General features: G+C 39.3%; 1 protein-coding gene across 2 annotated transcripts in view; it reads left to right on the forward strand.

The window, feature by feature from the left end:
• Positions 1–22,926, forward strand: part of neto1l (neuropilin (NRP) and tolloid (TLL)-like 1, like) — a 71,685-nt gene that overhangs the window by 38,869 nt on the left and 9,890 nt on the right. Inside the window, exons 5-8 of one of the 2 annotated variants that reach the window (XR_004021571.1) lie at positions 9,596–9,641; positions 9,906–10,033; positions 16,867–16,949; positions 17,882–17,909. Coding sequence is in view for 1 of the 2 variants with exons in the window: in XM_030756605.1 (XP_030612465.1) it covers positions 9,596–9,637; positions 9,906–10,033; positions 16,867–16,949; positions 17,882–18,027 (399 nt within the window). In the remaining variant the exon portion in view is untranslated. Of the gene's footprint in view, positions 1–9,595; positions 9,642–9,905; positions 10,034–16,866; positions 16,950–17,881; positions 18,028–22,926 lie in introns of those variants that run through there. The other variant, XM_030756605.1, reaches the window with a different exon arrangement.

The raw sequence follows: 22,926 nt of genomic DNA on the forward strand, positions 1-22,926 counted from the left end.
GATCACCCTATTCTTGTAATCTATATGCCTCTGAAAATGCTGTAACAGGCAGTCTTTCAGCTGCTGACAGAGGATTTTTTTTTTCCAAACTGAGATTTATGGATACTGAACACCTCCACTAGAAAATATCAAGGGTTAAGTGCTTTGCTCAAGGGCACTTGAACCATTGATGTTTGAAGTAGGGGTGGAAATCACTAGTTGCGTTGACCCTTGTGGATTTTTCTTTCTCGGTTACAAGCTCACCTCAGCCGTTTACAGAGTATATTTTTACATTCGCAGGTCAATGACATCTTATCCCATCATGTTGTGCACCATAAGCACAAGATGAACTCTCTTTTTTTATATACTCTCTTTTTCCTTCGCACACTAGCTCAATACAGTTCTTAGCAGGCACACTGATGTGTGGCACTGGGATACACATCAGTGCTAATCACTGTTTGGGGCGAAGACCCAGCTCACTGGCCATGACACCCAGGGTGTGGTGAATCCTATCAGTCCCCAGCAGATCCTGTGCCCCCCTCTTTTTACAGCTACTCCTCTGTATAGTTGGGCTGTCATCCGCAGGGTCAACAAAACACTGTCGAGTGTGTATTAGCTATATGGCTAATCTTTACAGCTCCATTTCATCAAAAGAGGCTTTCACAATGGGCTTTTGTTTGCTCAGGCAAACAGTCCAGTATGTAACTTTTTTTTTTTTTTTTTGGCAGTTGAAAGCCGGTTGAACTCCTAGAATGAAAAGTGCACTCAAAACAGGAAACCGTAACAGTATGTCACACACAATCGCCTCTGCCAGAATTGTTCTTTAGATTGAACTGATTGAAAGGGCTGCACCGTGGAAAATCTTTTGTTTTCAGTCCCTCACTTTCTCACTTGGCCTCTTCCTCTGTCTGTCTTTTGAACTCCGTCCACAGCTATGTCGGGTGTGATTAATGGCAGCCATTCATTAACTTGATCAACCACTTTAGCAGAGATTATTAATCAGATGCTTATTTAAATGTCACCGCCGAGCAGCTGAGAGGAAATGAGGCCACTGGGAAATTGAGTTTTTGGGCTGCTTGTCTGCGTGCGTGCGCGTTTGTGCAGCCTGCATGTTTGCTTCCTGGAATATTTTCTCACACCGATAACCTTGAACTCATTCATGTGCTGTTATACATACATTTGGGGGAGCAGCTAATACTGAAGGGATGTGTAGCAATGAAGCCTAATGTTCAATTCCAAATGAGACGTATTGTGTTTCATTAATAAAACATTTTGCTGTGCCTGCATTATGAAGAGCAATACAATGCTTATGGGACTGTACAGTTATTAGAAATTCACACCTCCTGACAGCTTTGCAGTGCTCTGGTTCATTTCTATGTGTGGGCCTAAAGTATGGGCTATGTGTCCTGTATAAAGAGCATTTATAGAGAATATTTTTCACAAAGCATGCTGCCAAATAGGGATAATCAGGACCTACTTACCATTTGTTTCAGAAATTTTTACCACAACAAATTCCTAATGATTGTTTTCATGTCAGGAATTACCACTGCCAAACTGCAAGTATAAACATGTTTTGAAGAAATGTAATGAGCAAATTTGAGCTGGCATTTGCAAGCTGCTCATGTTTGCTTCTGGGGGCATTTGCACATACAGTCCAGACTGTGTGTATTTGCACAGCTACATTTTTTTTTTTTTTTGCTCTATCAGTGCTCTGCTTCAGTGCATTCAGCTTGAAATGAAATATTGGATATTACACTGAAGTCCCAAGTCTTTGCTAAAATTTGAGCAGAATTATGCCAATATTGAGAGAATTGTGTGGGGGGTTTTTTTGCACATAAGGTCGAGATTTTTGGGGATCTAAGTGACATGAAGTCAGAAAAAATGAAATATTCTGTGGAAAAAAAACAAACTTCAATGACAGCCTGAACTCTGACACACAGACCAGGCACTTTCCATCTTCCCTGGCATTGCTCACGCAGGCCTTCAACTTTTTGCTTATTGTGGGAAGATTTCCTGCATTCACCCTTTCTTATACAATGAACCCAGCTATTTGTGTAAGTCTTATTGTGTCATACTTGTATGGTCACCACTCCTCATATTCACTCTACCTCAGACTGACAAATAACTCTGAACTCTAGATTTAAAGTACTTCCCCAGAAAACAGCAGAATATGTTTTCTGTGTTTTCTGTGGCTGTTATTTGAACCCATAGTTACTTTTAAAAAATAATGACAACTAGAGACCATTTGAATATTTGCAACTTAAATGTGTAGCTCTAAACCTAATCAGTTAGTTTTTATGCCTGACTATAAACACATATGTGTAGTGCCTCTTCTTTGTCTTTTGCCTGGTCCCTTTAGGGGCTCCCACAGTAGATCATCTAACTCCATCTCACCCTAAGCCTACCATCCCAAGAGTTGTAGTGTCTAAACCTAACCAAACAATGAGTTTGAGCAGAAATTGAAAATGTTCAGAGACTAGAGTCTCACAGTTGAATGTCTGGTATGCTTGTGCCACCTTCAGTATTCTTGCCTCGAAAACTGACTTTGTTGGTCCTTTTAAGTAGACATTCTTATATGTAATTTAAGGGATTCTTGTATGAATAGTTTCAGAGAGTGAGACCAAATGACTGATATGAGACATTAGGCAGTAAGTGCACAATTTTTTTCATACCTATAGGCTTTGGACCTGTCTATTAAACCAAGCTATATCTTGCACTTATTATTGACATAAATTTAATGAAGTACTTACCATACAGATCATAGCTTCTGTGAATTCTGCTGTCTCTGGAAATTGCATTGGTTTTGCCAACATTCTTTTTTATTTACTATACATGTAGTACATATGCATAGTATAGCAAAAGATAATTAATGTGATTAGGATTGCACTGTATGTTTGAGATGTTTTTCTCTTTACGTTGCTTGTGCATGAAGAGCACATGCAGGGCAACTTAAAGTCTGTGTCCCGGGCTGTAAAGAGAACACTTCTGTGTTGCAAAGGGTAAATGCAGTAAGCCCCAGATTACACTCTCTGTTGAGCTTTATGGAGAGAGAAGAGGGTGTGGCCACATGTGGATGTGCTCTGAATCCAGCTTGCTCATTCAAAGGCGTTTGTGCAATATGGTGCAGAAAGCGGGGACTTTAAAGAAGCTGCAGTGAATACGCTGATCCCACATGTCAGCTTGCTGTGATGAAATCTCTATCTTATGATGTTTACCTTCACTGCAGCAACATACAGTGATGCTTCTGACATTTCATGCTCACACCATAATCAATATTAATATTGTTGCTGAGCTGATGCATCCAACCTAACAGGGTGAAATCAGCTGCAGCGGAAAGAGTACACGTCTCCTTTATATGGTTCGTCAATCATTTAATCAATCCGTGTAATTGATTAAACTGATTAATCAAGGAGGGCAGAGGAGGAGAGGATGTGATGGATGTTGAGAGGGATGGCACCTATCAGAATGAAATTCAGGAGCTGAAGTTTAAGAAGGTCAAAGGTCTTATAAGTGACATTTATAGGCACAGCACCCTCTTTATTGTTGATGTTAAAAATAACCTTTATCAAAGGTTCATGAATGTGCATGGGTTTGTGCGTGCTTGCGTGTGTGTGTGTGTGTGTGTGTGTGTGTGTGTGTGTGTGTGTGTGTGTGTGTGTGTGTGTGTGTGTGTGTGTGTGTGTGTGTGTGTGTGTGCGCGCATTGCCATAGATACATGTATTCCACTTAGGTTACATGCCCTTGTGATCGTGTTTGGGTAAGTGATGCCAAAGCACAATAATAAATCTGTGCAGCAACTATCATCGATGACCTGAAGGTTACCGTTTCATTAAGTGTCTTCCACTTTGATTTTCTCATCCCTCACGCCCGTCTGATCTCCATGCTTGCCTAACTCCCCACTACACCTACTAAAGATGCTTTGAGAGGCAACATAGACACAGATAAAGAGAAAGAAGGCTTTAGTAAGTGGTGCACTGGGCAAGCTTTGAGGAATGCATTGACATTTAAAGAAATACACTGATTAACTTTCTGGCTCAGTCTAGTTTATTATAGTGGGTGTGAAAATTTCCTCTCAGCCTTGTACACAGTCCAGATGAGATAAATGTTTAACTCTATTAATGTCTTTTATTAGTTGATAAGTGCTGATTTTTACCATACCATATAGCAGACCTAGTTTTTTAATATACGTAGTTTTTAGGGCTGTCAATCGATTAAAATCCTTAATCGCAATTAATCGCATGATTGTCCATAGTTAACTTGCAATTAATTTCAGATTTTATGTTCTAAATGTACCATAACAGGATATTTTCATGTTTTAATGGACAAATATTCTTGCTTTATCCAAATGTATGTTTATTATTACCTTATTAAAGGTACTGCATGCTCATAAAATATGCCAAAAGTACACTTAAGCATATACTCCCACACAGTCTAATTGTGTTTAACCTAGCATGGACAAAAATTAAGAATCACAAAAAACATCCCCTTCTAAGTAGGATCAAAACAGGCAGACACAACAACACAAATTAGAAAATGAATTGTCCAGACATCCAGCATGGTCGGCCTTTGGCGACGGGGAGGAGGACATCAGCTGCGTGCTTGGCCAGGAAGTGGTATTTGAGACTCGACGTACTACAGCGGAAACTCATTTCACATCGACAGTAAATACAAATAACTTTGGTCTGGTCAAGAGAAGCATTTGGCAGAGCTTTAAAGCTAAACTTGCTGTTCTTTATCCATTTCTGCTTACCATCCGCAACAGCACTGTTGTTTGATGATGTAGCAAAAGTCTTTTTCTCACAATGCACTGAGTGTGAACAGTTGAGCAACAACAGTCTGAACATTATTTTTCTTGTTATGCGTGACACCTTCCACAGCAGTGGGCCTTAATGAAAAAAGATGCTAGCAGGCTAAGAGTAATATCAAGGGAGTGTTGCTATATGTGTTGTAGCAGGCATTAGCTAGATTATGCAATAAAACTATTTAACTCTGCCCATCGCTGGGATCTCTTGAAACAAGTGAACTGCAGCCTGGTGTGTGAATCAGTAAACACACCAGCAGTCCGCTGCTACTGAAGTCATTTCTGTTGTCTGCAACTTTTGCTTCAGTTCCCCTTTGTGTAGTTTCTGCAGTGTCATCTGAAGCGACAGTAGCTTCAGGGCCAGGCATGTAAATATATTCAAAGGATGAAATGACTGTCAATCAGCCCAACTCAACGACCCACACTGACAAGAAGCACAAAAAGTGACTTTATCAATAAGAACCAATGTGGGAGATGCCTTCCTCTGGAAAGCACATCCAACCACCCATTTTCTTCCAGTTTTCCAGTTCAGGGTGTATGAGTGTACCCACGGCATATTTAGACAATAGCACTGAATACAGTGTGAGGTGTGAGTTTTCTTTCTTCTTTTTTTCTTTTGATCAACCAACTTTGAATGTGGGTCATACATGTCATAAAACTATCATATGCATTAATCATTTATATCTAGTATTTGTAAACATGAAAGTAGTTTAAATGATCAGAGGATTAAATTTGCTAAATGAACTGAAATGGTTCTAAACGTGTAGTTTTTAACATCAATTGATATCAATATTATACAAAAAAATAGGCCACACTCCTTTCATTCACTAATTTGATAAATGATTACAGTAAATTCCTGTGATTTCTTCTTTTGAAAGGACAAAAAAATATCACTTATAATGAAATATATGGCATCTCTCACCATCTCTCCAGATGGAAAGAGGACGAGTGGGTGGATTTGTTTGAAATGTACAAGCAAAGCACTGCTTTCCCCAAAAGTTAAAAAAAAGAAAGTGTTTACTACCACTTAGCTGTCCGAGACCAGAGCAGTCAGTTTTAAAATTGTGTGGTATTCCCCATTTAGCTCTTTAGAGATTGAATCATTTGAGTCAAGCTGAATGTAACAATTAATCAGGAGGGGAGTGTAGTAAAAGCCTCAGGAGAAACTCTCGAGTACACTCTAACCACGTCTCCTGACTGCTTTTGTGCTCACATGAATGTTTTACTGTCCCAGACGGCGTTAAAGTGCCAAAGAGAGAAGGGGTTTCTGCAGTCTTGCTAGATTTGTCACAGGTGTTCAACAGGCTCTTCTTTTCACCATTCGGGGAGGTTCACCTCTTCTGAATGCAAGAGACCAAAGCAGAAATTGAGTATCTATCTGAATCCTATCTCTTCCACCATTTGACTCCCTATTTTATTTAATTTTTTATTTTTATCACCACGAAGCATGCATCACCAGAATGTTTTTCGTGTCCAACGTGCTCACACTCAAGTACCGACTCATGTCTAGACAGAAAAATTAGGGCATACATACAGACAAAAAAAACTTTGACATTTAAACAAGGTGTTCCTGCTGTGCAATCAGACCTCATTTTCCACACTGAGCTCAGTCAATGGGAGCCATGTCTTGATTTGGCGAGGAACAATCACATTTAATGTGAAGCCTTTTTTGTGTTTCTTCTCTCCGCTGACTCTGTCCTCAAAAGAATGCAGCCCAAAGATCACAGCTAACGGCATATCTTTGAAAGCCCCGACTGCTCTGTTACCAGGCTGGAATAAAATGGGATCTGCAGGAATGTATTGTAATTCTGCAGAGGTTTTACTTCAAAGAAAATGCTGCATGTCAGGGCAGGTGACATGCAGTGCTGTAATAGTGGAATGCTGTATCGGGGAAAAAATAGCCTAATAACGTCATTGTTATTTCCTTTTATTGAAAAATGGTCATAAATAATCACACTAATCCTAGACTGATTGCAATTCCCATGTATTTCAGATGCATTTATTCTGTTAGACTGCAATGAGTAAAATCACACAAACCTCCTTGACAAGATACACACACTGAAATGATGACGTGAAAGAACAGCGAGAGTGTTCAAGAGTCGATTTCTGTCTTCTGTGAAGTCATCTGAACAGTGATATTGAGTCTTTGGGGATAAGGGATGAGACTGTGATGTTGCTCTAGCAGGAGGAGGGAACACAGCTCAGAAAGGCTGGGCTTGTTGATGTAATTTATTGCAACATTATTCAGGAAAAAACTGCTCAAAACCTTTCACTTCAAGCTGACTTTTTAAACTTTACATGACACGTTCCTTATCATGTACAGCTGGCAAGATGTAAAGCCTTTAAGTTTGATTTTTGGGCTGAAAAAGATGGTTAAGGATTTCCGTCACAGTCTGCTAAAATTCTAAAACCTTTCTTTAGGACATATTTAATGTTTCTTCTCTTCCATGTAGGTCTGTTAAGCCTCATTTCTGTTTTGTTCTGCCACTGCTAAATGGAACAAAGATAAGACTTAAACTTATGTGTAGAGCTCAGAGGAGAAAGAAATTTGTATTCTTACTGAGGCTTACAGCATCATCTGCACAGGAAGCACGGTCAGGTTAGATCATTTAAATGTTGCGAGTTACTGAATAACAAGTTACTGAATAGGGGCAGCACGGTGGCATGGTGGTTAGCACTGCTGCCTCACAGCTAGAAGGTTAGATCATTTAAATGATTCTGGTTTCGAATCCACCATGGCCCAGGCCTTTCTGTGTGGAGTTTGCATGTTCTCCCCGTGTCTGCGTGAGTTTCTTCCCACAGTCCAAAGGCATGCAGTTACTGGGGTTAGGTTAATTGGTGATTCTAAATTGCCCATAGGTGTGAGTGTGTTTCTGTCTCTGTGTCAGCCTTGCAACAGACTGGCAACCTGTACAGAGTGTACCCTGCTTCTCACCCTATGACAGCTGGGATAGGCTCCTGCAACCCTGAACAGGATAAACGGAAGAGGATGGATGTAGTTATTGAATATATATACATATATATACTACTGAAGTATAAAAAATGCAATCAAATCTGAATTACTTTGAAATATAACCAAAATTATTGCTTGATATTGTATTGCACAAATCGCACTAGATCTATACTGCATTCTTTTTACCTCAGATGTTAGAGCTGGGAGTGACATCCCATCGGACTGGGGTAGTAATAAAGTTGGAAAAGTGAGGACAAACAGGATTTGTTTTGCTTCCTAGCAAGGTAAAGTCATTCATCCATCAACAGCAATACAGCACTGTGCCTGCTTTTTGCTCTTAAAAACACAGCTGCAGCGCGGTCACAGACAGAGGCTGGCCAGTGCTCTGGGTATGTCTTCTGTAGTGAGTCACAAATACACAACAGCAGTAGTACAGATTCCAAATGTACAGTTTCACTAATGTTTGCATGCACTGCCGCCGTTGCGGATTGTGAAGTTACAGCCGGTGGAGCTTCTCTGGCTTTCCGAAAACTCTGACTCAAAAGTCGTGATTTCCGAGTTCTCACTTCAAATGGAGCACAGCTGTAGAGCTTGTTGTGGTGCGCATTTTTGAAAGTCACAGTTTCTGTTTTTTTTTACCCCTCCATAACGTTAAAACATTTATCTAAGAAACATAAATGTTGGGCATCATTATTGTAAATTAATAAACAGAATTTGTTACCAGATTCTTAAAAATGTTTTTCCTCCTCTAAGGATGTACTCAAGATAGAATCAAATAATCCTAATTTCATTTTATTTTTATTTAATCAGGGCTGATTTTGCTTTTTTTTTTTTTTTGTAATGCAACCGTGACTGTGAGTAAACACTAACTTGACAGTGAGCTTATGTCGGCATAAATAAGATGGCTGTTACACTTCACAAAATCAGCACTCGCCTTGGTTTGAAACCAAATTACTGTAAAACACAGCTGTAATGTGCTGATAACAATATTGAACTGAAACCCAAGAGCACGTTCACCTTGATCCTCTGAATCTTTTGATTTTGTGTAATAAATGTCTGATAAGGACATTTTACTGCAAGGTTGTTTTGCTGTTTTGGTCAGGGTTTATTTTATTGCAGTATATGACTCTGCATGTGATTGGAGTAGATTTTTATAGAACTACTGTAAAGAAATTTAAAAAGGGGAATTTTTAATTACGCCTTAGGTTCGATTAGAGGAATTGCGTTTCAGTTTACTAAATTTATGAGCTGCTCTTTATCATTTTCGAAAGTTTTTGTCCTTTGGTTCTGTGGTTTTAGCTAGACTCATTATCAGTCATGGTAAATGCCTTGCAACGGTTTAGGAGTTCACACTCAGTTACATTTCCTACACTGTTTATCTCTAATTAGCAGATGTGAACGTGCTAAAGTGCTAAACTAAACATGGATATAGTGAGAATTCTAGCATGGTGATGTTAGCATTTAGCTTAAGGCACTTCTTGTGTAAGTACAGGCTTACAAGATAGATAGATAGATAGATAGATAGATAGATAGATAGATAGATAGATAGATAGATAGATAGATAGATAGATAGATAGATAGATAGATAGATAGATAGATAGATAGATAGATAGATAGATAGATAGATAGATAGATAGATAGATAGATAGATGGTGGCTTCAAAGAAGAAAAAGCAGCAAAGCATTTAGGGAAGCCAAAATAATTTATGTGTGAGGACAGCAGTTTGTTGTCTTTGCAGGAAGTTCCTCAGTACATTGTTACACTTTGTTGTGTTTGCCTCTATGAAGATTTAGATTTTGTAATCATGTATTAAAAATGAATGCCCCTATGTTTCCCCCTCCCCTTTTCTGTTCTCTCCTCAGATCCAGACTTTGCAGACTTGGGAATACCCCCACCTCTGCCCTGTAGGTACACTCCCTCTCTCTCCCTCTTTCAGCCTTTTTTTTTTCCTCTCTCTTGTTTTTACATTCACTCTTCTTCTCAGTGCTCTGTTTGTGTCTCTAAAGTCTATTTATCGTGTGTTACTTCCACTTATATACATATTGTGTTTTGGTTCTCCCAATGTTTGCACATGTGTATGTGTAATACATGTGAATCCATGTTTGTCTGCATGATTCACACATGTGTGCATGAATGTTTTTGGGTGTGTTTATACACACGTGTGTGTTTCAGCCTGTCAGTACGACATGGTTGGTCCAGAAGGTATCGTCGAGTCTCATCAGATCACCAGAGATGGAAAGGCCGGTGCTGCCGAGGCCGTCGACTGTAAATGGTACATCCGTGCTCCGCCGCGTTCCAAGGTCAGTGACGTAAGCTACGCTCCCATCAAACTGTGCATTTGATTTGAAGCCAAATTTTGAAATGTCACATGAAATAAAATAGAAATGAAATTGCATCCCCATTAGCTGGGCTGCTGACAGCACAACATAGTTACATCAGACAGACTGATGTTCAGCTGACAAATCCTGGATATATTCTTTGTGAAATTTCCGGCTGTTGAGATATTCAGGATATTTTTTTTTCTTATTAATTATCTGTTTCCTTTCTATATTTCGCCACACATGCAGTAAGATCTGGGGTTGCATCAGGAAGCTTTGATATTACATGTCAGTTTATCTGCAGCTGTCAGCAGTATCCCGATGTGAGTGTTTGTGGCTGGGGGGAGGATTTCTTTCCCCCCGAGGGTCAGACAGATAGGCAGAAGGGTTTATTTGGGGTCAGGCCCATTTTTTTAATCAGCGAGCTGTTGCCAAGAGGAACAGAGAGAGGGAAGAAAAAAGAGAGGGATCCAGAAGGAGAGAAGACTGGACAAACAAAGAGAGGCAGGAAGCGTTACTATTGATAAAATAGTTTCACTTTGCAGTTTGACCCTGAGGCCTTCAACAGCCTGCATTTGTTTTCCTGGCCAGTGTTTTGTACACATCCTTTCATGCATATACAAATACAGGACATGCATATAGACACACACCTTTGCTCCAACTCCTAGCACACTAGACATGCTGCCTTATCTACTAGAGGTACCTGTGCTGCATTAATGCATGGGATTAAATGTTTCCTAAGGGCAGAGCAGCAGTGCAGAAAAAGGCTATATTTTACAAACGTTACCACCTCTCATATGAGTCTATACGGCTTGATCCTGTACATCCATGACTGCAGTAAATCTGCTTCTCAAATAGTGTTGGCCCTCTTCTGGGTGCATTTGAGGGGTTTGATTTAATAGTATAAGGCCACAATTTTACTTTGACTTTCATGGCTAGAACAATTCTTTCAAGGACATAAAGTATTTTGATGTCTGCATGGTAAAAATGTTAAAATATTCTCTCTTATAATACTACAATTACAATGGCTTCTGTAAGCTCTCATGCAATAATTACATATGAAATAGTGACTTACACTAATTTAAAGGTACAGTGTATAAAATCTCACAGCTAAAAAATACTGTTTGTGTAAAAAAAAAGACATTTCTGCACACACCTTGTTTTGACATGTTTGAATTAGCAATAAATCAGGAATTAAAGAAACCTCAGAAACTCTGGACTCCAGTCATTGTGAGTGTACTCAGATAGCAAAGTGACTCCAGATCCAGATCCGCCTCAGAGTCTTTTGCTTCTGGGTAAGCTGTCAGTCCACTGTTTACCGCATGCCAGGTGAAAAGCATCCACGTCTATTTACTCTGGAGGAGGCTGTAAAACTTTGTGAAAGGAGTCCAAAAAAAAAAAAAGCTCACTTCTGTCGGATGACAGCTATATTGAGGTGAGCTGTTGGAGGATATCCTGACCTTTTCTGTCAGTAAGCACTGCTGTCAGCCGGTATCAATGAATTTGTCATTTCCGCTTCTTTGGTGAAGGGGACCTCTTCTCAGATGATAAAACATAGGTATACAAATTAAAATTAGCCTCCATGGCAAGTGGATACCTACGAGTTCTTTTCTCCTCCATGTCTGGCGTGCTACGTGTTTGGCCAGTTTCCAGCCACATAAATAAAACACAATTAGGTGGAACGGCGATGTCCGTCTTGGCCACTGTATTCAAGATGACAGGGCAACATGGCGGCTTCCACAAACCAGCATCCGCTCCTGTGTATTTTTAATGGATTAATTCTAAGTCATAAGAATGCATCAGTTTGATGGAAGATGTAATTACACACTAATCAATGTATATTTATGAGTACAGTATTTTTTTTCTATTAAATAAACTCAAAAAAATGACTGACTGCACCTTTAATGTTAATAGGGATCCATTTTTCTGAGTTTGTGCATTGGTCTGTTATTCCAAAGGGGTGAGATAAGGTAGTTCAATTGTCAACTTTACTGTGTCACTATTAGTTACACTGATTCAGTGCTTATTAGTTATGCCATGCTATTATGGTCACTGTAGAGATCTTTTAAGAGTTATAGAATACACATTAGGGAAGCTATTAAGCCATGGTTTATATCAGATAGAAGCTGTGATTAGGTTCATAGTATTTCTGCACAGGTTTTTCATACTGAACTGCGTGCTCCCTGTACTACACACACACACACACACACAGGCTTATGATATGACTGGCTGATAACAGTGGCCCGACTGTTATTCATGGGCACAGTACTTGTTCTTATCTGGCATATTTCCTGCTAATACTCTTGTTTCCCTTCACAAATGACCTTCGGATTCAGCTGTTTTAAAACTCAAGGCCACAGGAATTATATAACTGCATCATCAATCCAGAGACTTACTCTTAGATGTCACATGGAGCCATACAATAAGTGTTACATTGAAACGGTTATTAGCACGGAGTCTGGCCATAGTCAAATGTCCTGCTGAATTTAAAAAGAAAAAAAAAAAACTGCACTTAGAGGACTGTCAGCTGGTGCATTATCAGTGCGGCATCAAAACAGACAAGTCAATTTTGCTCACATCACACACATGCTCCATGTGCGAATAAGTTGGTTATGTGCATGAAAGAGTAGCAAAGCAAGCACAGCTGGCAGTATGATATATTGGTTTGAATAAGTGTCACATTTCGCACTGCAGAAGTGCCTCACAGGCCAAGTCATGGGCCAGAGGCTGACATTCATCTGCACTGATGGACAAGGCAGCAAATCAAATTTTTAGTACAACTCTGTCTTCTGAAAATCACGGTCCTGAAGCTCCCACCTGCACTGCAACTGTCCACACTCAGACATAAAAAATAAAAACCTACAGTATCTCTCTTTGTCTGCTTTGGTTCCTCACTTCCTCTGTCAAACAGACACATGCATGCGCGCATGCTGCTGCAGCGAAGGGGACCGCATTACTGTGTGTACTCATGCATGGAGGTTGCACTGTGTGTAAGGCAAGGTGTTAATTTCCCTATGCTTATATACTACTGCACTATACCCAGTGTGCCAGAAACAGCAGAGAGATAATGACATCCTATACCGGAGGCTCTAATTAGACTGCACCGGAGCACTCCAGAGAGAAGCCAGGAGAAGGGGGTAGAGAGGAGGTGGAAGCATGAGAAAGGAGGGGATAAGGGAAAGCAGTACTTAATAATGCATTTTATTGAAGATCTTAAATGTATAGGGATGGAGTTTAGAGGTGAGATGGCAGATGGCAGAGAGAGGAATGGCATAAAAAGGAAAGGAAGGGGAGACTGACTGAAAGACATACCTGCAAGTAAGCAGTAATGACCATGTGTTGTTGCCAGAAGTCACAGCACTGCACCAAATTTAACGCCATCATGTTACTTTAGACCAACGTTCTTCCTTTTCATTTCAGCTTTTGCCATGAATTGAATACCAGTGAAGCGCAATCTGAGTAACAGTTCATGTACATGTCTGTGCAATTAAAGCCTACAAAGAGTGATTTACAAAAATGTTTTACTTAAATTGCATTATTTTTCATCTCCTCCGATCATCAGCAGTCCGTTTGTCTAGGTTCATTTCTATTTGGCCATCTGTCCAGATTGAGCTAAAAGTTAACTATACTGAGAAATAAATTCAGTTGCCTCATCAGTTTCTGTGTTTTCCACAGACCATTTCTGTCCTATCTGTTTTACACAGTCTGAATCTTTCTTGCCCACACTGTCTGACACCTTCTACATCTTTTCAAGATAATGGTCAAAATTTGGACATTCATTCTGACTGTAATGAACAGCACGCGCTGTTACAGACACCCTTTAGCAGCATAGAGAGCATATTCTTCCCCCGGTCAATGATGGATTCGGCGTCATTATTGGGCGCTGCAATCAATGAAGAAGCAGCCTATTTCCCTGCTGGAGCCAATCTCTCACCGTACAAATTGGTGATTGTATCTATCTTATCCATTGCTGTCATTCTGTTTTGTGATGCCATCTGCACTCGGATTTTTTTTTTTTTTTCCTTCATCATCGGGCTGTTAGGGTTTAGGAGCCGCAGAAAAACAACATCAAAAGCTTTTATTTGTGAATTTGTTCGTTTCTGTTATATATTTGTCACATAATGAGCCCTTCCTGTTCACCTTCCAGTCAGTGCAAGACACTAACTACATTTGTGAGATAATGATTTTGTGTATGCAACAGCTGAGCAAAGATAATGCTACAAAGAAGAATATGAGTTTTTATGAGCTTTTCTTATTTTTTTTCCGCACACACTTGCACCTTTGGCATGGTGCACCTGACTCAATTGGATGTTAATATGGCCTGGAATACAAAAGGACCTAAGACCGTAAGGTTTTTTGGTTTGTTTTAACAATATAAAGGATTTGTGTTGTCTCAGTTTAACATGTGACCATGCTTACATTCTAAACTCTCACCCTAGTAAGCCATCAGCTAGTCTGATCTCTTAACCTCTGGGAGAAAATGGCCAATATTTCAGCTTCCTGCTCAGTATTCAAGCAAATTAAAAGCTAGATTTTTCAGACGATTACCAGTGGTTTTGAATTATATCTCACCAAATGCATTCCCACATTTGCTCTCCAACGAGAATATTTACCTGCAGCACCAACCAAGTTGCGCAAATGCGATAACAAACCTTTGCCCACAGGTTCTGCATATTCATATGATTACAAAGCAAGCCTAAAGTAGCGCTGACATAGTTGTCAACAAATAGTTTCTCACAGTTTGCTCATAAACCAGCTTTAAAACCAAGAATCTATGCACAATTTTATGCCAGTCCGTCCGTGAAATGTTCAGGTATTTCATTGTGATCGGTGTGGAAACAGATACCTCCTTCCTCAACACCACCACTGTCACGCTTCCATCCAGAAACAGTTATGAGGGTCAAGACTGGGCATTATGCTCTTTAGCGACTATAGTTTTATTGCTTTAATTAGCCATTAGCACCAGTTGAAGTCTGTGCCAAAATCCTAATGTTCATTATGTCAACATTGTTTTGCATTTGCAATTAGTCTCTTCTGACTAAAAAAAAAACTTTTATTGGTTACAGATGGCTGCATTTAATGCATTCTTTGTGCTGTAGGTGGAAAATTTCATGTCTAATTCACCCACTATTCGCTGACAATAAAAAAGACTGGGCCAAGTGTCCTAATTAACATGCTCACTGGTACTTTTTCCAATTATCTGCTTCTTCAACTCTAAAACAAATGAAAAATTTGGCAGAGAGTGCCTAACTATAGCCTTAACTTTCACTATAACCTTAAAGTTTCCACATTAAACCTAACATCATTGATCTCCCACATGGAATGGAGCCACCGTCCACTTGTAATAAATTCTTTGTTCTTAGAGTGATTTCTGACAGTTTCCTCTTAATGCAAAGTTTCCCATATTCTTAAAAACATTTTTCATTTTACTACAATGTCAAGTGAAGTTCTTCGCAGATCACTAACTTAATCACGGCATCATCCCCACTGCTGAGAAACCACATTTTAGGCACTTACTGCATGCATATCCAGTCTGAAGCTTTCAATCATATTTCAGGCTCTGTGCTGGAAATCTTTATAATATTGACAAAACCACAACAGCACTCAAAGAGACGTCTTCTAAATATGTTTTCAGAGTGTCTCCCCTCGTCCAAGTTAATATGATATAATCCATACACTCCCCGGAACAAATTACTTTTAGTCACATACTACCCCTGTGATAGAGTATACAACTGCATATATACTATATATATATATATCTTTGCATCAGAAAGCCTGCAGTGAAATTGAATGGTAATTATTTCACGATCACGGTATAGCAGACAAAATAAACTGCCCTCATTCCAGTGACAATGTAGCTGAATATGATTATTTTTTATTAGACTGATTGTTGACATCAGTGTGAGACCTCGGGAGAATTGGCTAGCTTGTTTTCCTCCTCCAGTCCATTTCGCTTGTCATGTTGTTGAAGCCAAGTTGACATTGCAGGGTCCATTATCCTGCTCCATCTGCAGCTTTTGTCTTTGGGTATTTAAAGCATCAAATTTCCCTGTCACAGTCCAGGAGCCGTCCGCTCATTAACCGTAATGATGGCGAGTGCTGTGCGCGGTGGGCCGGAACCATAGCTGTGATTGGGGGATCTCAGCCTGATGAATGAGTGACAGAAAATGGTGCGGAGACAGTTAGGAAGTGCAGAATGGCTACTATAAAGAGTCAAGGTGGATAGCAAGGTGGATATTTCACTCAACAAGGGGATGTTAGGATATTAAAACAGTGCATATAGTGTATCTGTCACAGTTTGCTTCATAATTAGTTAGACATAAGGTAAGTCTGTTATATCCCGAGGATGTCCTTTGGTGTGTAAGTTCTTTGATTTTTAAAGGATGACATTCTCTTGGACATCCAAAGCTGGTGGCAAAATGTCCAACATCTCCTTAAAGTTTAACAAGGTTGTAGGTTTTATGTAATTCTTTATTTCAACAGATATGGATAATAAGTCCAAAGCTAATAGACTCCGTCTGTCTTTGAATCTTCATTTGATATGCGTATGTAATGACTTTGTGCTAGCTGCAGTCTGTCAGTCTTATTTCATTACAGGGCTGCTATATCAGGCACTTGGATAATGACTGAGATGCCCAGGCAATAATAGGAAGGAGCTGAAATCTTTTCTCTCACTTGTCTCTCTTCTCCTCTGTTTGGTTCACAGCTTTCCTCTGTCGCTTCCAAATGTTACAGTGTCCTTTAATTTTCCTCCCTTGATCTCTTTTTTTTCTCTTTGTTTTGTTTTTTTCCCTCCTCTCCGCCTCCTCGGACAGATCTACCTGCGTTTTCTCGACTATGAGATGGCAAATTCCAATGAATGCAAGCGCAACTTTGTGGCAGTGTATGATGGTGGCAGGTGTGACTCTTTTGACATCTTTAATGTGATGTGCTCTTGTTGCCCGAGAGGTCTCTGTTTCAGATCTTCAATTGTATAAATGTGGCTTAACAATCCGCAATTTTATAATTACTTGATATAACTTTAAAAAATTTGTGATTCGTCTTTGTCCTATTCTGTTAATATGGGTTAGTCTTACATGATTTTCTGATCTGAAAACTTTGAATTGCAATTGCGTTAAAAAAAAAAAAGTCAGATTTTAATTTAACAGGAATTCATTTCTGACAAAAGGAAATAATTGAAGTAGTTTTAGTGAGTTAAAGGGTAATCACATATTGGCTTTGGTGATGAAAGATAGATGGAAAGATTGATGCTACTCATGTCTATATAACATATACATATAAGATTTTAGGCAGTAAGCTTTAAAGGATCTGGTTGCTGTTTTTATGACCTGTGGGCAGAAGCAGGTCACAGTAGCTCTTCTCCCCTGTTTCCAGTCCTCACCATAAGCTGAACTAACCAACAGCTGACTGTAGATTTGCAATTCAAGGACAGATATGAGAGTGGTATTGATCTTCTTATCTAACTCTCAGCAAGCAAGTTGCACACTTGCTTCGCACACACTTCTCGCAAACAAGTCTGTTAATATAAGTAACCTGTTTTTAATCTCAAAATAATGAGATTTTAAAATCCAGATTAAAGAAAACAATATTTGATACACTGAGATAAGGATATAATTGAATCACTATCTTCAATACACTTGAGCTCAGCGGCAGTTTGTTATCTTGAGATAGAATATTTAGCAGTGATCAGACGATAAGAGGCTAGAAAAAAAAACATTAAAGCAACCACAGCTGCTCTTTTCGACACTGTGGATTATTAAGATGCAGAGTGAATGCCTATGTTACTGGATAATAAAATATGCATGCTTATCTCATCCCGTCCTGTCTCAGTTCAGTGGAAGACCTAAAGAGCAAGTTCTGTTCCACGGTGGCCAACGACATCATGCTGGTTTCCACGCTGGGAGTCATCCGAATGTGGGCAGACGAGGCCAGCCGCAAAAGTCGCTTCCGCATCCTTTTCACAACCTACCAAGAACGTAAGCTGATGTTTACTGTAATATATATTCGTCATCGGAAAGGGGCAATAATAGGTTTCCATTTCGATTTATAGTGATGTAAACAGCAGCAAACTGAGGAACGTGATTTCCATCATGGGAAATCTCGCCTGTGGTTAAGTGTGAAGATGACAGCACGAGCGGATTTGAGTTCAGTTCTGCTGCATTAACACAGGTGGAGCATCTGCACCAGCTAACTCCTTTGTTTAAAATAGGTAGAGACTGTGCCTGTGCCAGAACTACAATATGTTCACATCTACCCGTTTTCTTTGAGCCAAAAAATCTGGGCGAGATTGAAATTCACACAAACGCACTGAAAGTCTTTCTGTTTCTCATTCACTGGATTCTCATTGATGGAGATTTGGAGAGGACACTCTTTGTACTAGTGACATGAATGAAGAGGGTCTGAGACCCATCAGCCTACACTGTGTCAGTGTCAGTCAGTGCCTTTTAATGACAAGGACACAAGCAACACAACTGCACGCACAGGCTTAGTACACTACTGAGCATTTTCAGAAATTGAGCGGGGCTTCTCTCTGAATGCAAACAGGATGAGAAAAAACTTGAAACAACAAAGAGCTGCCAAGAGGACTGGAACCACTGAGATTATCCTTTTTGGGAAGAAGCAGTAACTCACAAAGGCACATATATCAAGAGTCAAAAGTCAAATGAATCATAAAAGGCTGAAGTGCAATCTAAACCTTGTCTGCATGGCTTTGTGTGTTTATTGCAGCTAGTGCTTCGCTTAATCAGTGAGCGACAGCAATAGCAGCAGAGTTGTTTATGTTGTGAAATCAGTGTCCCCTTTGTGAGGCCTTTTCACCAAGCAGAGCCAGGATGTGCTGTTGCCGGGGCAACGCCTCTGCCTAAGTCACTCAGGCGATCCCCGGCCAGACCTCAGCCTTTAGAGCAGCATCCACCACAGCTCAGCAGCACTGCAGCAGCCCTGTCAACAGTGAATGCACTAATGTAACAGAGCAGAGGAAAACACAAACAGCGAAACAAGTAATTCAGACTTTACTTGTTTTACGCTCTTTATCTATTCCCCATATGGATCTAATTGTTTCATAAATTGGAAAAAAAAAAAAAACAAGTGTTGCTCGTACTCAAAAAGTGATGCAAAAGATTTAAATGCATGTTCTTACTTTCTGAAAATATAAGAAATCACTTTTATCATGTTATTAAAAAGCAAAACAAAAAAATTTTATATTGTATATTAAGCATACAGTGGTTATCACATTTATTAGGCCATCACCATAATTATTTGTGTGCTCTTTTTTTCTGTTGTTTCAGTTACATGAAGAAAATATTGCATTTTCTTTTTTTCTTTTTTTTTACATTTTAGTAAATAAAATAAAAATCATAACATTCACAATTGCCATAATATTCATATATTTCATATATTTAAATGAAGTGAACATTTAGTACAAACAGAACTGGAAAAAATTGTTCTTTTGGACTTTATATTTAATATTAACAAATAAAAATTACCTTTTTTTTTACACTGAAGTATTTTGTTTCATCACAAAAAAAATCTAACTTATTTTATAATATGAAATATTTTACTAGTAAGAATTTAATCAGTCTTAGTAGGGATACCTTATATGGAATACATTTATAGAACCTGAAAATGGATACATGTTATCATAATAAGTAAATTTTAGTATCAAAGCAAAAAGTGTTCAGAGCAGCCAAAACCAGCTGATGTGAAGAAAAAAAATGGTGTAAATCTGCACATGCACGCAGCTGCTTATAAGCCAGTTCTTACCATAAGTGCTCCCCAGTAGATCCTAAGCATTGAATGTTTGTTCCCAGCCGTTGGTTCCCACTGGAACCAGCGCCTCTTAGAGAACCATTCAGAGCTGCTGACACCCAGCAAACTGCTCATGTGGGAAACGCAATGTTCTCAAACACAAACATCCAGCTTTACCATCTGTGAAGAGTTTACACCTGCTGACACGAGTACTGAACTTTACTGTTTGCATCCTCTCTCTCTGTCACAGACACACACACACACACACAGCCCTGCTATGAAGGCCTGTAGTATATAGTTACAAATGTGAAGCACAAGAAAGTGATACCTACCCCTACCCAAGAACCAATTATGTCTTAGGTGATAAATGTGCGCTTGTGACATCTCAGCTGTCAGTATTGTTACGGCTCATCTGCAACACGTCTCCGAGGTTGCAGATGGAAATTTGCTCTGGCTTCACTACACATGTCACTTTTTCCTTCTAGGAAAGCTTCTTTTACTGAATGCATGAAAGCATTTGAGACCAACAAATATGCTAATGTCTGTCAGCATGCTTGGTCTGAGATTAGATTATATCATCTGTTGGCACTTTGGTTGCTTTGCAGTTGGGAAGAATGCGTTGGGAAGATTATGGGGAGATTGTAGCACTGTACATCGAGGGAAAAAAAATCAGTACCAGATGCACTCTGCTGGGTAGAGTTACTGTATTTATTATCTGGCATATTGAAATTTTGATAATCATGGCAGGAAATAAAAATGTAGCATGGAAAAGTCTCTGGAGTAACAAAAAATAACTCTATGAGTAAAAAAATCAAGACTCGGGTAGGTGTTGACTGTACCAAATCACCTCAAGTGAGAGACTTTATTATTGCAGGTGTGAGCACCCAAAAAAAAAAACAAAAAAAAAAAAACGAAATCTTTGTTGCAAAAAAGAAAACCACACAACATGACATGACAAAATACAGCTAAAGACTCATCATCTGCACATCTCGTAGAAAAAGCATAACTACACCCTAAATCAAAACCACATGCAGCCCTGATCTACAATACTTTAATTTTAAAAATTCATGATAACCAGGTGTTGCTTATAGCACTTCACTGCAGATGCCTCTTTGCTCTCAGAGCCCCGCTCTGCAGAGACACCCAGACTATTTTCATCAGCCACTCATTTACGAGTTAATTTATGCTTCCAGCAGTGACTGTGAACATTTCTGTGTGGGCAAAAGGGCACTTTTATTACAGAATGTCTTGAAATTAATTTTGCAGGAGATTAGTGCGGCTCACACTCCTTATAACATCTGGTCTCACGCTGCCTTGAGCAGAAAATGAGAAGGAGTGGGCTCCCTCTGGTGGCTGTTAGCAAAAGCAAACTGTTGCAGCTTTGGTGTAGACTGTACTACATGACATAAAGGATTAGAAAAATAGACAGAGGTTGGGGGGAGAAAATGAGAAGAAGAGTATTAGAACACACAGAGAGAGCCAGTATGACTCAGGAAATGCTGGCAAAGGCCCAGACAGGATGGGTTACAGAGAGAGATACAGATAAGTCACTCTAATTTGGTGTGTTATTAGTCACTTGGGATGAGAGCTCGGATGAAAACAGTCATACATCACAGTGGTAACACTGTCAAATAGTCCCCAGTTCTGCTATACCACTGGCAAGCTGCTTTAGTACCAGTGCCAGTGTTGTGTGTGAGTGGGGAGAAGGTGAGAGATAAAGAGAGACAATAAGAGACATGCAAGAGACAGGGGAAGGATAGCTCCTCCACAACCAAACAGCCAGCAGCTAAACAGAGCCATCCGTTCTGTTCACATCTCAGTAACATTTGAAATACAGAGTAACTGAAAGTGATCTCAAACTACTTCTGCTTTCTGTGTACTTTTTCCACACAAAGCCATGTGCAAAAGAGATTGTACACGACATAAAGGAGTTTATACGATATTAAACACAGCAGAAAGCTCTTACATGAAACCTAGAAAAAGGTCAGCAGATCTGATTTGGTGTAGAAGATGTGTATACAAATATTATTGTCCATTTATGAGTTTCACTACACTAAAAGTATACTGCTTAAAAAGTTTTTGGAACACTTTGAAAACACATCAGATATCAATGGGGAAAAAAACAATCATGCTGGATATCTAAACTGATATGGAATGGGGAATATGTGAGGAACAAAAAGATGCCGCATCATTTAATAGAAATTAAATTTCTACCCTACAGAAGGCTGTAGACATCCGGTAAATCAAAGTGAAAAAAAAAATCATGTAGCAGGCCAGTCCATTTTGCCAAAATTTCATTGCAGCAACTCAAAATGTTACTCAGTAGTTTGTTTGGCCCCCACATGCTTGTATGCATGCCTGACAACATTGGGACATGCTCCTAATGGGATGACGGATGGTTGCTACACAGTGGTAAACATGGCCTTGTCCAAACTTGTTTGAGACATGTTGCTGCCATCAAATTCAAAATGGCCATATTTATTAAAAGTACATTTTTTTTGTTGTTTAAACATCTGATATGTTTTCTATGTTCTCTTGTGAATAAAACATGGGTTTATGAGATTTGCAAATCATTGCATTCTGTTTTTATTTACAGTTTACACAGCATTCCAACTTTTTTGGAATTGGGGTTGTATTTCCAAAGAAAAACTTCTTCAATCTGCTTTTGTGATTGCAACTTAACAATGCTCAAAAAAAAGCAGACGCAGGATGTAACCTAATTGCTGGTCTCTGTTGATCACTGGTTTTGCCTCTGCATGGCACTATTCTTCTCTGTGATTGACAGATGAAGACAATGAATTGACCATTTAGCTGGCTCATGCATTAGTATGATTGGATCAAGGGCACAATAGTGCTAAGTTCTGTAGCTCCACTTCTACATAAGCAGTCCTTTGGAAAACTAATAATAATGATATATATAATGCAGTACCTTGCAGAACCACCTTTAGTAGCAATAACTTGAAGTAAGCTTGAAGTCTGGATTTTGACTGTGCCACTGCAGCACTTTGATTCTTTTCTTTTTCAACCATTCTGATGTAGATTTGCTGCTGTGCTTGGGATCATTGTCCTGTTGTACGACCCAGTTTCAACCCAGCTTTAGCTGTCAGACAGATGGCTTCACATTTGAC

The sequence above is a fragment of the Archocentrus centrarchus genome, chromosome 20 (assembly GCF_007364275.1).
Source record: "Archocentrus centrarchus isolate MPI-CPG fArcCen1 chromosome 20, fArcCen1, whole genome shotgun sequence".
Classification (NCBI taxonomy): domain Eukaryota; kingdom Metazoa; phylum Chordata; class Actinopteri; order Cichliformes; family Cichlidae; genus Archocentrus; species Archocentrus centrarchus.